Raw genomic sequence first — 13,903 nt, forward strand, 5'->3', positions numbered from 1 at the left:
AAGTCAAATGTCAGGTTATTGATCCTGAAGTTCTGCAATCTTTTGTAACCAAATGTCAGCTGATGCTCCCCTGGGCAATCTCTTCTTGATACCTGTAAAATGTGAGTCTTTGTATGAGAGGGATCTATAGAGGTTTGACTTGACCTTTGTCTCTTCTCTACCGCCATCACTCTCCTGTGACTCTCTCTCTCTCTCACACACACACACACACACACACACACACACACACACACACACACACACACACACACACACACACTCACTCACACACACTTGAAAACTAGGTCAAGCTATTATTGGCCAACACCAAAATCGTCCTAAATGTTCAATATTATAAGGACGACGGATGTTTCATTGAAGATTTCTGTCTCCTGTCTTCAGTCCTATGTGTGTCCTCCACCTAGTCCATTCAGTTGTGTTCTGTATTCTCCCACCTGTTCAGTTTCTCCTCCTCCTCCTCCTCTAGCTAGGCCTGCTGCCGTCGGGGCAGTCTGAGCATGCGCACCACCCCTACACAAATCGAGCCCCGTTCCTGCTGTCACCACGACTGTCACAACACGGAGGGGCAAAGCAGCCGTGTGGGTAAGAATCGCCGTTTACCGCTGGCTTACTGCTCTTAGTCTTATAAAGATGATCAAGCATACAAACACACGTGTCAGCGAGCTACAATAGTCCGACACGAGCACAGTTCGAGCGCTTTAAAAAGCTTCCCCATAGCCTAGGCTACAGTAGCAGATGCGTGGGAATAGCTGCTAATCTCTCCAGTTTTCTCGTCTTGTAGCGAGCGACCAGGATAATACGATGCCAATTTCCCTCAACTACCGAATCATTCTATATAAATTAGTATATCCAGGTCCATATACACGTTAATATGTCGCCGAAACGGTTCCCAACGCGTGATAAGATACTGTAAACACAACGCGCAGCTCCCGCCTCTGTAAGTGAAACTAATTTCTCGGAAATGTTTCCTTTTTTACTGGCAACGCGTTTCACTATTTATCGTGTCGACTGAAATTACAACTCCACTTCGATGATGAGTTTCAGCCTCTGTCGCCGGAGAGGACTTCGGAGTTACTGATGCAGCTTTGAAACTATTTCCTATTTGTTTCTACTCTGCCACCATCATGGCTAGGTGGAGTGACAGTTTCCTTCTAAATGCATCTGTTTGTTGTTGTGGCTCTGTTATGCTTTATTTCAGTCCATGAACTAAATATTTCTCCCCAGCCCAGGGGTTGTTATTCTAGAACATTAGCATTAGTTGGCTACTGTAGTATTTTCCCTCAAATTAGCACAATGACTGACCAAACATTTACTAACAATTATAGGTTAGTGTATAGTTAATATTATATTTTCTGTTAGAATATAGGCTACTACCATGGCATTGATATCGAATTAGTAGGCTAAGTTATGATGATAATATGAATCTAACACTGATGCATTGTGGTTTTAATTGAAGTGGTGTGCAGCCGTGTTTCCGTTTTGTTTCTAATGTGTGTCTGTTGTGCTTCTACTGTGTTTCTGCTGTGTCTCTCTTCCGGCAGAGTATTTCTACTGATGTAGGCTCTAAAATCTACTGAGCTGGTGCTAACTGACCAGCATCTGGACGCCTGCTGTGTTGCTGCTTTATACTGTAGTGGTCTCACCAGGCGTTTCTCTGGATTCAACAGTTGATAACATATTTCTACTTGGTTACTATGGCTCCCTTCTGCAGTTACAGCCTGTTTCTCTGGTCCCTCTACGCTGCTCTGTTCTGCTCCGCTCTGCTCTGCTCTGCTCTCCTGCCCTCCTCTGTTCCGCTGTGCTAGAAAGAAGACTCATTATAGACATGATGCATGATGGGCTGTCTGAACTAGGCAGGTCTCCAGCTCAACTCTGATATCTCACACAGACAGACAGACAGGCAGCAGACAGGCAGGCGTGAGTGTGGGGCAGCAGTAGCTGCTTCCTGGTCTCTTTCTGTGGAAGATGATTGGCTGCTGCGCTGTAGGGTACTTCCTGCTTGGGTCTCAGATCACAGATAGAACAGAGAAACAGTCAGCAGCCCAGAGCCTTAGGCAGATCAATCATAACTGGTTATATTGATTAGGCTACCTGCTGCTGTTGATCAGAATGAGAGTTGAGATAATGGTATTCTTAGTGCTTTGGTGTGCCCAGAACTGTGATCTTCTCTGACTGAACTGAAGGCAGTTCTCTCTAAAACCTGGTTCAGCGCCATACAGAATGTTATCGGGCATAACTCGCTGTGTATTTGGTGTAAAGTGATATTAGTACTGTTAGAAAGTTACACGTTACATCTATCTATCTGTGTATAAAATCAGTTTTGGGGTCAATGTGACTGATTATGATTAGTCTGTAACAGGCTGTGTTCTATACTCTATTGACTAGTTACTGTATGTGCTATATCACCTATATAACATGGGTTGTGCTGTGATCATAGGCATGAGGTGCATTAATCGATGATTAAATAATTAGTTAGTTAGTTTGTCCATCACATGTACCAGAGTCCACCACTTGGTGGGGCTCGCCACAATTCATTTTTCCCATTGACAATTACATTTTGCTTTGTACATAAAAAAAACTATGCTTGGTGTCTCAGTAACCCTATATACCTTGTGTATTCCACTCAGGCACCTGTCTACTTTCTACAGTAAATCTAGTCTCAATGCCAGACCCATGAGAGTTTTAATTTTTCATTTCAATTTTATTTGGAAGGGACCATGTGCAATGAGTTCTTTCGCTGATCGTAAGCTACGCTAACTACGTTACTGCATGCTGCAGGTCTCTATGGGTCTGGGACACTTCATGCAAAAATCTGGTGCTTAAATCTAGGCAGTTCATTGGTTTCACAGGAATCCCTGCGACACCAATCAGTAATGACTTGCGATCAGGCGTTCCCACCCATATGCCCTGCCCATCTAACCTGGGCTAGCGTCTCTCATTTGCTGCTATGACCTGTCATTCTTTCAATTTTGAACCGCCGATACGCCCTCAGAACACCAGCTTGGGCGGCAAAGTGGTACAGACTATATTATGTAGTATGCGGAGCGCAGCGATTCAACATAATATTTGAGTCTGGAGAGAGACTACAGTAAATCCAAAGTTCAGAGCTTGAGGAGGTTAATTGCTCTTTTGGTGCTTGTTTTAAATGTTCTCATAGGTTAGTATTGAGGTTAGGTGCATTGTGGGTACAATTATTATCATTAGTTTTAGTCATTGTATTTCACAACATAGATCAGATGACTCTTATTTACTGTAGGTAGTTTGATCATTTTGGATAGATAGATAGATAGATAGATAGATAGATAGATAGATAGATAGATAGATAGATACAGTAGATAGATGGATGGATGGATAGATACTGTAGACAGATAGATTATTGATTGATTGATTGATCAATCAGAGATGGAGTATGGTTAGCTCATGTGTCCAACTGGGACGATATTAGTCATGCCGTTAGATAGGTGGAGAGTCTGTGGTTTTCAGTCATGGAATGCACTGCAGCATTCCCTACTTCCACGACTGAAGTATGGTAACATGCTTAGAGGCTCGCACTACTGACATAAGGAAGATCTCTGAATAGCACAAGCATACACAGCCCAGCTCTGCCAAGCTTCTGGATACTGTGGAGGTCCGCGTTCATTGGCTTAGAGACCGCGCTTTGAACAATGCACTCCAGATGGAACGAGCGTTCCTCAGACGAGAAGCAGGGCGAACGTACAGTAACACAATGGGCGGAAGCGTCATTGTATCATACTACATTGAATCCTTTGATTTATCTGCGGTCGGACATTTAATAAATCCAGGAACAACATAACTGCATCTGCTTCGCGTTGCAATGACGCAAGCAAACCTTTCTCAGAGTAAAAGTAGGGCCTGTCTACTTTTTTAAATTCACAGAGTTCAGAACTTGAGGAGTTAATTAAGTAGCTCTTTTGGTGGTTCTAAGTTTTAGGATTCTCATAGGTTAGTATTGTTAGGTGCATTGTGGGTACAGTTATCATAGGCAACATAGTTCTATGACTTAATTTGTTAGTTCGATCATGTTAGATAGATCAGAGATAGAGTACGGCTCAGATGTATGTGTCCAACCGTGACAGGTGGTGGACATGTTTACATCTGGCATCTTGGCGTTTTTGCACAATAGTATTTTCATCGGGTCACGTCTTTGTTTTATAGTTTGTTTTAGTGCTAACGAGTAACGGTTAATAACTGATTAATGAGGGTCAATTAATGAGGGTCGATTAACGAGGGTCAGTTAATGAGGGTCGATTAATTAACGGTTGGTCGCTCGGTTAACGGTCCGAAGAATTTGCCTACAAGTTACAGTATATGAGTCAAAGGAGTGCCAGACCTGTGTACTGATAAGGCTCCTAGACGCTGGCTAGAGAATGATAACCCCCCCCAGAACACCTAGCGAGTATACATCACTGACGATGTGTCTGAACAAGGACCATCAGAATCAGTTTTATTGCCAGGTAGTTTTTACACATACTAGGAATTTGATCTGGTCTGGTGTCTCTGTAGTTGGAAATGGCAGATGACTGATTTAGTCACAGTCACAGAGTGGAGTTAGTCTCCAGTGAACAGTGCACTAGGCCTATCTGATTAGGTAGCTAAAAGCAAAAACGAATGGAGGTCCATTCCGGCAATATAAAAGCAATCCTCACGCAGCACATTTCAACAGTGGAAATAAATTCAGTGAAAGCGACGTAGAATCTGGTAAAGCAGGTTCATGTCCAGCCTGGAGTCATATGATGTTTCATGTTTCTCAGAGGCTGTGCAGTGAGGTAGTCCCGTCCTGCTGCTCGGTCTGGTCACGCTCCTCCTCAGGTCCAGGTGGGAACCATGCATCTCTGACCACGCAGCCCATCACACAAGAGTCATCTGAATCACTGAGACGTCATTTCTCTGCCCCTGTCGTTGATTGTGCTGTAAGCTCACAAGGGTATGTGTATTTGTACAAAATATTAGCTTCTTCAGACACAGATCCACCATTTTGTTCATGGTCTTATCGTGGCAGTAAATAATAATTGTATAGCTGTAAAAGCAAATGTGATCACTAGAGAGATCTTGTTAGAGAGATGTTTAGGCCCAGAGGTTTGGGTGTTCCCAGTGTCCAGGAGCTATGAAGGGGAGGTGCAGCTCCCCTGGCAGAGAGGAAACGGAGAAGCGTGTGAGAGGAGAGGAGACCAGAGGAGGAGAGAGCAGCGTGAGTCCTGTACTCCTCTGGGCTGTACTGTGTTACTGGGAGAGTGTCACGACTTCTGATTGTCATTTCTCTTTGGCCATCAGATACCCCGACCCCCCCCCCCCCCCCCACACACACACACACATACACACACACACACACACACAGACTTTGGCTGAGATAGGCCTACTATTTTAAATCCTTTCAAATATTTTAGTGTTTACTTGAGAGTGTCAAGTGGGTGTCAAGTAAGTTGTTTGCATATTTGGGATATGATGCATTTGGGAGCTATTTGTAATCATTAAAATGTTCTAACAGAATTTTCATATGTTTTGATATGCTTAAGAAAGTGGGTAATTTCATAGAAAGACTAGATAGCGTGCTTGGAGAGTAGGCTACAGACCTCCGCCCTTCAATCCATGTTTTGGCTCTGTGCACGCATATGCGTGCGAGCTGGGCATGTTTGGTATTGCTGCATTCGCTAGGTCGAGAGCTTTGTGCCAGTCCAAACCCCGTGTCTCTGTGACCTTTCCATGTCGAGATATGGCCGTTTCAATTCCCCTCATTGACAATGAATGGGGGGATTTTTTCTTCCCCCCCCCTTTTTTTGTCCAAGAAATGAATGGGCAGCCATGTTTGGGCGGAAGGTGCCCCCCCCCCCCGTGACTCGGATCCGCTCCAAAATGTATGGGTTCTAATAATAATTGTATATAATGTGCTACTCGCCCATTAAAAGTCAATGGGTCGGAGGTTCAAAGAAAGTGTTTCTACAATTGTTGTCTATGGGGAAAATGCCTGTATGTGTGTCTGAAAGAATACATTTGAGAATGGGGCACAAAACCAGGGCCCATTATCGATATACAAAGTGCCATAAACAGGACTAAGACACTGGCTAAAATGAATGAGGTAAAAGTAGTTGTAGTCTGTAACCCTGCAGGGGCGCTGACCACCGCAGATATCCACCTTTTGAGTTATTTTTCCTTCTCCCAGTCTTTATTGTGTCTCTGTTCATACAAGTTTGCACCACTTTGTTAGCATTGTGGAAAAATCCGGAATCCTGAGGATGCTGCAAACAAAATGGTTTGAAGACTCCCGGTCCAGAAAGTTCTCTCATAAGATGATAAGAAGTGCAGCTGCATGATCAACATCATTGATCTTCTCCAATGAGGGGGAGGGGAGGGGGAGGGTGCAGGATAGGTCAACGTGGGTTGGGATTTGTTGTGGGACTGATATTATTGGCTGTAAGCGAACACCGTTAGAGCCATTCCCGCGCGTAACGTTGCATCACCAGGCTGTCCTCGGGGCGGGGAGAGCTGAGAAGCTGTGTGTGAATCAATGCATTGTATCGCTTGCGAAGCAAGCAACCATGGATATCTTTTAAAACAAGCCCAAAAACCTGCGACCCGTGATTTTGGTTGTGATTCTAGAAAAAAGAAGCCCACAGTCGCGTATTATAAGCGGACTTAGAAACTCTGGGAGTGACCCTGTGTGTGTGTGTTTTTTTTTCTTTCTTCTGCCTTTGCTTAGGCTTGAGTTAGACCCTAGAATGTGATTGGAATGGAAACCTGGAGACTGAGGCCCTGATTGGTGCAAACCTGGAGTCTGAGGCCCCGATTGGTGAAAACCTGGAGTCTGAGGCCCTGATTAGTGGAAGGACTGGGCGGGTGTACATACCAAACGGTGAGTCATTCTGGAGCACCAGAGAGAGAACGAGACATTACCTGAGAGGAGTTTGTGTGTTCTCTGTGTTCTCTGTGCTGTTTTGCTGGGCTTGCAGTTTCTGCCTTAGTAAATTGGCTCAGTGCAATCTGTTAGGGGATATTGTACCAACATGCTGGTACATTCTCAGCAGCATTGCATTTCATCGACAGTAAATAGACTCCCAGCAGTCTGAGACCTCTTAAAACCTCACTGCTACAGAACATAAACACCCTTATTATAATATAGTAGCCACGCACACACAGTTATGCGCACGCACACACACACACACACACACACACACACTTGTACCCTCAATCAAACAGCACCAGATATTCTGCGGTGAGATAGAAAACATTATTCAATTGATTCAGTCCATCCTTTTATGATGTGTTTATTTCTCTCTGTTTTTATGCAAAGCACATTGTGTTGGATCATTGTATGAAATGTGGCATCCAAATGAAAGTTTGACTTGAGAAGGTTATAATATTCTAGTATTATAGAGTGTTGTCTTTAATGCACGCGTCCCTAGATGCTGGTCATGGGTCAGTTCTAGAGCAGGCTCCAGCAGCGTTCAGGTCCTGGTCTGAGGAGGCCAGGCTGGTCCCAGACCAGCTACTAGAGGATATGTCTCAGAAGTAGCTCCCTGGTGATTCTGCGTTCCTGCTTGTTCCTCTGGCTGTAGAATCCACTGTGTTTCCAAGCATGCAGACAGACAAGAAAAGGAAACTGAGTGTGACGTCTAAAGGAGTGACCGAAGAGTACTGTCTCAGAGTGAGTATACTCGAGTCTATAACGCTATATATATACTACTCGGAGTGAGCATACTAGAGTCTATAATACTATACACCAGGGTTCCCAACTTTTCTTCCCCAGAGCCCTCCTAACTTACACCTGATGGAATTTGTACCCCCCCCCCCCCCTCCTCCAAATCGCTGTGAACGTCCAGTCTGTGTGTGCAAATTCTATCAGGTGTAAGTTAGGGTAAGATGAAGTGCTTCGCCAGCCTAGCAGTAATATTAATGTTGACATGATTCATAGTCTCAGATTAATTTGTTGAATTTATATGGTATTGTAGTGCTGTAAATACAAGGATTTTTGCCCCTTCATCAGATATAATCATGTATTTTGTAAATTGCTGTGTGACATGTCAATAACATGATTCTTTGACAAATATTTGTCTAGCTATTATAATATTAAGGCCTCAAATTGTCTGGTGAGGCCTGGCGCCCCCCCCCCCCCCCCTGTGATCGTTGGCGCCCCCCCCAGGTTGGGAAACCCTGCTATACACCATAAACCCCTTTCCATAAACCCCTGACCAGTCAGTTGGCCAAAAACAGCGGGGGTCAGAACGGCAGGCCAGCTTGGCGTGTTGTGAATGCAGTACTGCTGAACGGGAGAGGTCAGATTCAGTTTTTGGCCGACCGCCTAGGCTACAGTATATGCAATCGATGTAGGACATCGGCCAACATGAGACAATCTCGAACAGTGGAGTTTTTCATGTAGGAGGAGGGGGAAACAATGTTAATACATGAGCTATTTGGGTTGATTCTCATTGACGACAAACCCATTTCTAGACTTTTCCGTTGAATCTCAATGACAACAGCAAGCCAAGCCAATGGGTAAGCTATATTGAATAATGAAATGTAAAGCGTATAGTGGATATACAGCAAATGATTCCGGTTGCACCCGGTTGCAGACTAGATTCCGGTTGCACCCGAACACTTTCACTTCACCGTAGGAACCACATCATGACCCACTGTTGTGTCTTTTCTTCCCCTACTATCAACAAGCCTTACGGCCGCGATTACAGCAGCACACATGGGCCAATGTTATTGGCACAAGGGTCACATTTATCTATTTTTCTCACGCAAAGTATCCAGAGGTCAGTGGAGGTGACAATTGAATGAATGGGCGTGGCGATATACGGCGTGCCCTGGTATAAGAAACGGGCTCGGTGTGAGGGTCGACGAATGAGCGTAGAGTCAGAGAGGAAAGAAAGACAACGCAGGAGGACATGGATATCATCGTGCGTGAAGAGCAAGGGCATGAATTACGGAGCCGAATAACGATATGAAGTGTTAGAGTTGCTCGGGAGGAGGTGGCGAAGGCTGGCTGTCCTCAATTAAATTCATTTGTAGGCAGGCCGACAGGCTGGTGTGGATTGGGCCATAGAGAACTGTCCATGTGCTGGGCTGACCGGCTCTCCTCTCCCTTGCTGATGGTCCCCTTGTGTTTCAGGAGAGGCCAAAAGAGGACCCAGCCAAGATGAAGAACAAAGTAGCTAGCAGCGCACCGGGTACGCCCTCACACACACACACACACCTAGGTGGATATGGAGCATTTGATGAATGGATGGATTGATTGACTGTACGTTATGCTGTGCCACTCTCTCAGTGAGCAGTAAGAAGAAGGCGTGGTCCTGGGAACAGTACCTGGAGGAGGATAGGGCTGTGGATGAGACGTCGGTCGCTGCCCCCCTCTCACTTTTCACTGAGGTAAACACATACACACACACACACACACACACTAAGACACATAAACACATATGCAGACTAGACTATTCGTATAGTCGGTTACGAAACCACCGTGTACACGTCGGTGAAAATCGCCACTGCGCACATCCCTAATACACACACACACACACACACACACACACACACACAGTTACTATGAGACTGTAGGATGCAGTGTAGCCCAACAGTCTAGCGGGGATCTTAAGAAGAGCGTAGCGCTGCTCCACCACATGCAGTGAGGATGAGGACAAGGGGGTGTTTCGCTGCGAACGGATCGGACGGGACATCTGTTCCCTCTCTGGGCGACCGCTGCGGCCGTTTCCACGACAACCGAGCCTCGGAGAAGGCGCGGCAGAGCAGGGGCGTCCAGGAGGCGCGGAGACGAGGAGGCTGCGGTTACGGGTGGCATTGTTCTAGACCAGGAGTCTCAAACTTAAATTGGCTTGGGGCCACTGCTGGTATCGTCAGCTCCTAGGAGGGCCACTTCAATGTCAACTTCAAGTACTACTAATTATAAGAAAGTGCAATATTTCTGAAAATGTCATTTTTCATTTCCATAACTAGACTAACAAGTCAGTCTCTAAATGTTGTGAGACTATTCCTTAACTAACATTTTCATCATACAAATTCAAACCGGTTTCTATACATTTTAATATATCTTAACAGTTAGTACAAATCCTTTTTCCTTACTTTTATTTGATCTTGAATAGCCTACAGTGTACTTTATTCTATTTTAGCTGCAAGATGCATCACTACTGTAAGCCTGCCCTGGACTTGTACATTTATTAAAGTTCAAGTTTGTTTCCATTTCTTGCCAGACACTTGAATACATTTGCAGGCTACTATTCTATTTCTTGCCAGACACTTATCTTGACTGCTGAGACGTTAGCCCTCTCAGCTGTGTGGCTCGTTTTTTCCTCTCATCTCCCTACAACTCACACTGTTCTCCATGTTTAGTAATGAATAACGCTTGCCATTATATTCCTTTAGAACGCCGACTTTTTCTTGCATATCAGGCAGGTAGCATTTCCATTGAACTCCACAAAAAATACCTAACATTAGTTAACCATGAAAACAGCCTCTCGGTGGCGAGCTGCATTCCGTTCATAGTTTATAGTCGCGTGCAGATTGATTGCACCTGTGACTGTCTGCAGCATTCACCTCACGCGCTGCGCACAATAACAGCATTTCGCCCCACATTTGAGCGACTTGAATTTCGCATTGTAGGCCTGCCTACCAGCGCCGTGTTCAATAAATGATTTTGCGGGACAGATTACATTATATATCTGACATCATGTCCCGGGCCGGATGGAGGGTAAATGACCCGCGGGCCGGGGGTTTGAGACCCCCGTTCTAGACTCTAGGGAGTCAGACGCGCTTCAGATCTGAGTCTGTTCGTCAGTGTTTAATCTGCCTCTTCTTTCATCTCCACCTCTCCTCCGCTCTGCACTGCTGTCCCTTTCATCTCCTCTGCACCTGCACCTCTCTCTCTCTCTGTCTCCACTCTTTCTTTCTTCTCCCGCCCCCCCCACCCCAGGCGCAGGGATTCCCCTCCAGTAAGAATAGTTTCAAGGTGGGGATGAGACTAGAGGGAATCGACCCTCTCCACCCCTCCATGTTCTGCGTCCTGTCTGTGGCAGAGGTGAGTACACACCCACGTACACACACGCACACACACACATACACACACGCACACACCCACGCACACACACGCGCGCGCGCACACACACACAACCAGGGCTGAGAAGCTGGCTGTGAACTCCCGGCAGACAGCTATGAGTTGAGACTAGTATTATGTACTGTAGACCATGTGACTAGTCTGATTCTTCTGGCAGGTGATTGGCTACCGGATGCGTCTCCACATCGACAGCTATTCCGAGTGCTATGACTTCTGGGTAAACAGTGACTCCCCAGACATCAAACCTGCTGGCTGGTGCCAGGCAACAGGACACAAGCTCCACCCACCTAAAGGTGTGTGTGTGTGTGTGTGTGTGTGTGTGTGTGTGTGTGTGTGTGTGTGTGTGTGTGTGTGTGTGTGCGTGCGCGCGTGTGTGTGTACAGTATATATGTGCGCGTGTGTACGTGTGTGTGTGTGTTCTGACTATCTCTCTCCCCCAGGATACAATGAAGCAGAATTTAAGTGGGAGAAATACCTGGAGTCCTGGAATGTTCAGGCTGCACCAAAGAACCTGTTCAGAGACCACAGTGTGAGTAACCTGGAAATCCCGGTTCTACCACAGTCGGACTGTTCTAACCTTAACTTGGACCTCTCGGTTCTACTGGGTCAGCAGACTATGATGTATTGTTTTTTACAACTTAAAATATCCTTTCATAACTCCATTGTTTTTTGTTTTGTTTATGTATGTGTGTGTGTGTGAGCAGACCCCAGGCCCCAGCAGGTTTGAGGTGGGTATGAAGCTGGAGGCGGTAGACAGAAAGAACCCATGTCTGGTGTGTGTGGCGTCGGTGGCCGACATCATTGACCAGCGCTTCCTGGTTCACTTTGACAACTGGGACGACACCTACGACTACTGGTGAGATGACCAATCACATGCCTGAGCTTACCAATCACACGCCTGAGCTGACCAATCACATGCCTGAACTGTCCAATCACACGCCTAAGCTGTCAAATCACACTCCTGAGCTGGCCATAGACATTCTCGAGTTGACCAATCACACGCCTGAGATGACCAATCACAGCTAATATTTCCAATTCCAAAGCTTTTATTGGCATGAAGAGTGTTAGTTCATATTATCAAGCATCATTGATCACATAACCATAACACTGGGACAATGATATTACTGCATATTATTTCAGCACGTTAAGATTGACAATGATAATTGCTTTATAAATAAAATAAATCATCATTATTTTATTTATTACTGAAATACAGTAGAACAAAATATTTTTTGTACTGAGTGTCCCACTGGGTCTGACCAGCAGGAGGAGCCAGTGTGTGTTTTGAGAGGTAGGGAGGGATCACAGCTCAGCTTGTCTGAACATGCAGATGCATGTTTGTGTTTGTGTTCCTCCAGCAACATGCTCTCTGTACATGCGCAGTTTGTGTTGAGCGCGTTGTGTGGGTTGAGCGCGTTGTGTGTGTTATGCATGTTGTGTGTGTGTGTTATGCATGTTGTGTTATGCATGTTGTGTGTGTTAAGCATGTGGTGTTGTCTGCATTCCAGGTGTGATGGCAGCAGCCCTCACATCCACCCAGTGGGCTGGTGCCAGGACCACGGACGGCCTCTCACTGCACCTCAGGGTGAGCACACACGCACGCAGACACACACACACACTCACACACACACACACACACACACACCTGTACACATAGAATACGCACACACTCTCACAGACAGATGGATCCTCACTCACACACACACACACACACACACACAATGTCAATGTCAATGTCATTTTATTTCTGTAGCACCATTCATACAAATCAATGTAGCTTTACATAAAAAAGAGATGGATGAAAACATAAATCATGTAAACACAATGAGAACAGATTTAAAAGAAACAATAAAAACTAGAAAGTACATTTCCTGGAGAAATGTGAGGTGGGCTAGCTGCTGCAGCTGTATGTAACAGCTACTGCTAGTACTATTACGGACTGGGCAATCTCCATGCACCCACCGGCGAAGACCGTGTGTCTCTAGCCCACTCAGGGGCTGAGTTGTGGGGCCCGTGGCGTGGATAGTGGTGTGGTGGTGAGACTCCGCCCCCTCAGGTCAGAGCTGGTCGGGGGCAGTGTACTCCTCTCCGGGCCACCTACCCGCCCCCACGGGTGAAGGCCGTGTGTCTCTAGACCACTCAGGGGCTGAGTTGTGGGGCCCGTGGCGTGGATAGTGGCGTGATGGTGAGACTCCGCACCCTCAGGTCAGAGCCCGTCGGGGGCAGTGTACTCCTCTCCGGGCCACCTACCCGCCCCCACGGGTGAAGACCGTGTGTCTCTAGACCACTCAGGGGCTGAGTTGTGGGGCCCGTGGCGTGGATAGTGGCGTGGTGGTGAGACTCCACCCCCTCAGGTCAGAGCCGGTCGGGGACAGTGTACCCCTCTTCGGGCCACCTACCCGCCCCTACCGGTGAAGACCGGGTGTCTCTAGCCCACTCAGGGGCTGAGTTGTGGGGCCTGTGGCGTGATGGCGAAACTCCGCCCCCTCATGTCATAGCAGGTCGCGAACTGTGTACCCCTCGCCAGTGAAGACTGTGTGTGGCGAGACTCATCCCCAGATTGTTTAGAATACTAAGGTGTGTGTGTGTGTGTGCGTGCGCCATGGATGTATAAATAGAACCGGATACAACCACTCCATTCACTGACCGCTATCCAAAGTGAAGGCCTATTGAACCGCGCCATCTTGGCAAATTCTGCGTCGTTTGACGTATGTCCGGTGACTTTTGTACTTGCGCAGTTGTGCTTTTCAAGTACAAAAGTAACCGGACATACTTCAAACGATGCGGAATTTGCCAAAAGCACAACTGCGCAAGTTTTTATTG

General features: G+C 46.3%; 1 protein-coding gene across 1 annotated transcript in view; it reads left to right on the forward strand.

Annotated features, from left to right (window-relative positions):
* Positions 1-522: 522 nt before the first annotated feature.
* The window catches only part of l3mbtl4 (L3MBTL histone methyl-lysine binding protein 4), a 62,199-nt gene continuing 48,818 nt past the window's right edge, over positions 523-13,903 (forward strand). The window contains exons 1-10 of the mRNA XM_084455901.1: positions 523-582; positions 6,716-6,868; positions 7,572-7,660; positions 9,128-9,185; positions 9,284-9,384; positions 10,940-11,044; positions 11,238-11,373; positions 11,521-11,609; positions 11,785-11,936; positions 12,589-12,665. Coding sequence (XP_084312027.1) covers positions 7,592-7,660; positions 9,128-9,185; positions 9,284-9,384; positions 10,940-11,044; positions 11,238-11,373; positions 11,521-11,609; positions 11,785-11,936; positions 12,589-12,665 — 787 coding nt within the window. The 5' untranslated portion in view covers positions 523-582; positions 6,716-6,868; positions 7,572-7,591. The remainder of the gene's footprint in view (positions 583-6,715; positions 6,869-7,571; positions 7,661-9,127; positions 9,186-9,283; positions 9,385-10,939; positions 11,045-11,237; positions 11,374-11,520; positions 11,610-11,784; positions 11,937-12,588; positions 12,666-13,903) is intronic.

Source organism: Borostomias antarcticus (assembly GCF_949987555.1).
Source record: "Borostomias antarcticus genome assembly, chromosome: 2".
NCBI lineage: Eukaryota > Metazoa > Chordata > Actinopteri > Stomiiformes > Stomiidae > Borostomias > Borostomias antarcticus.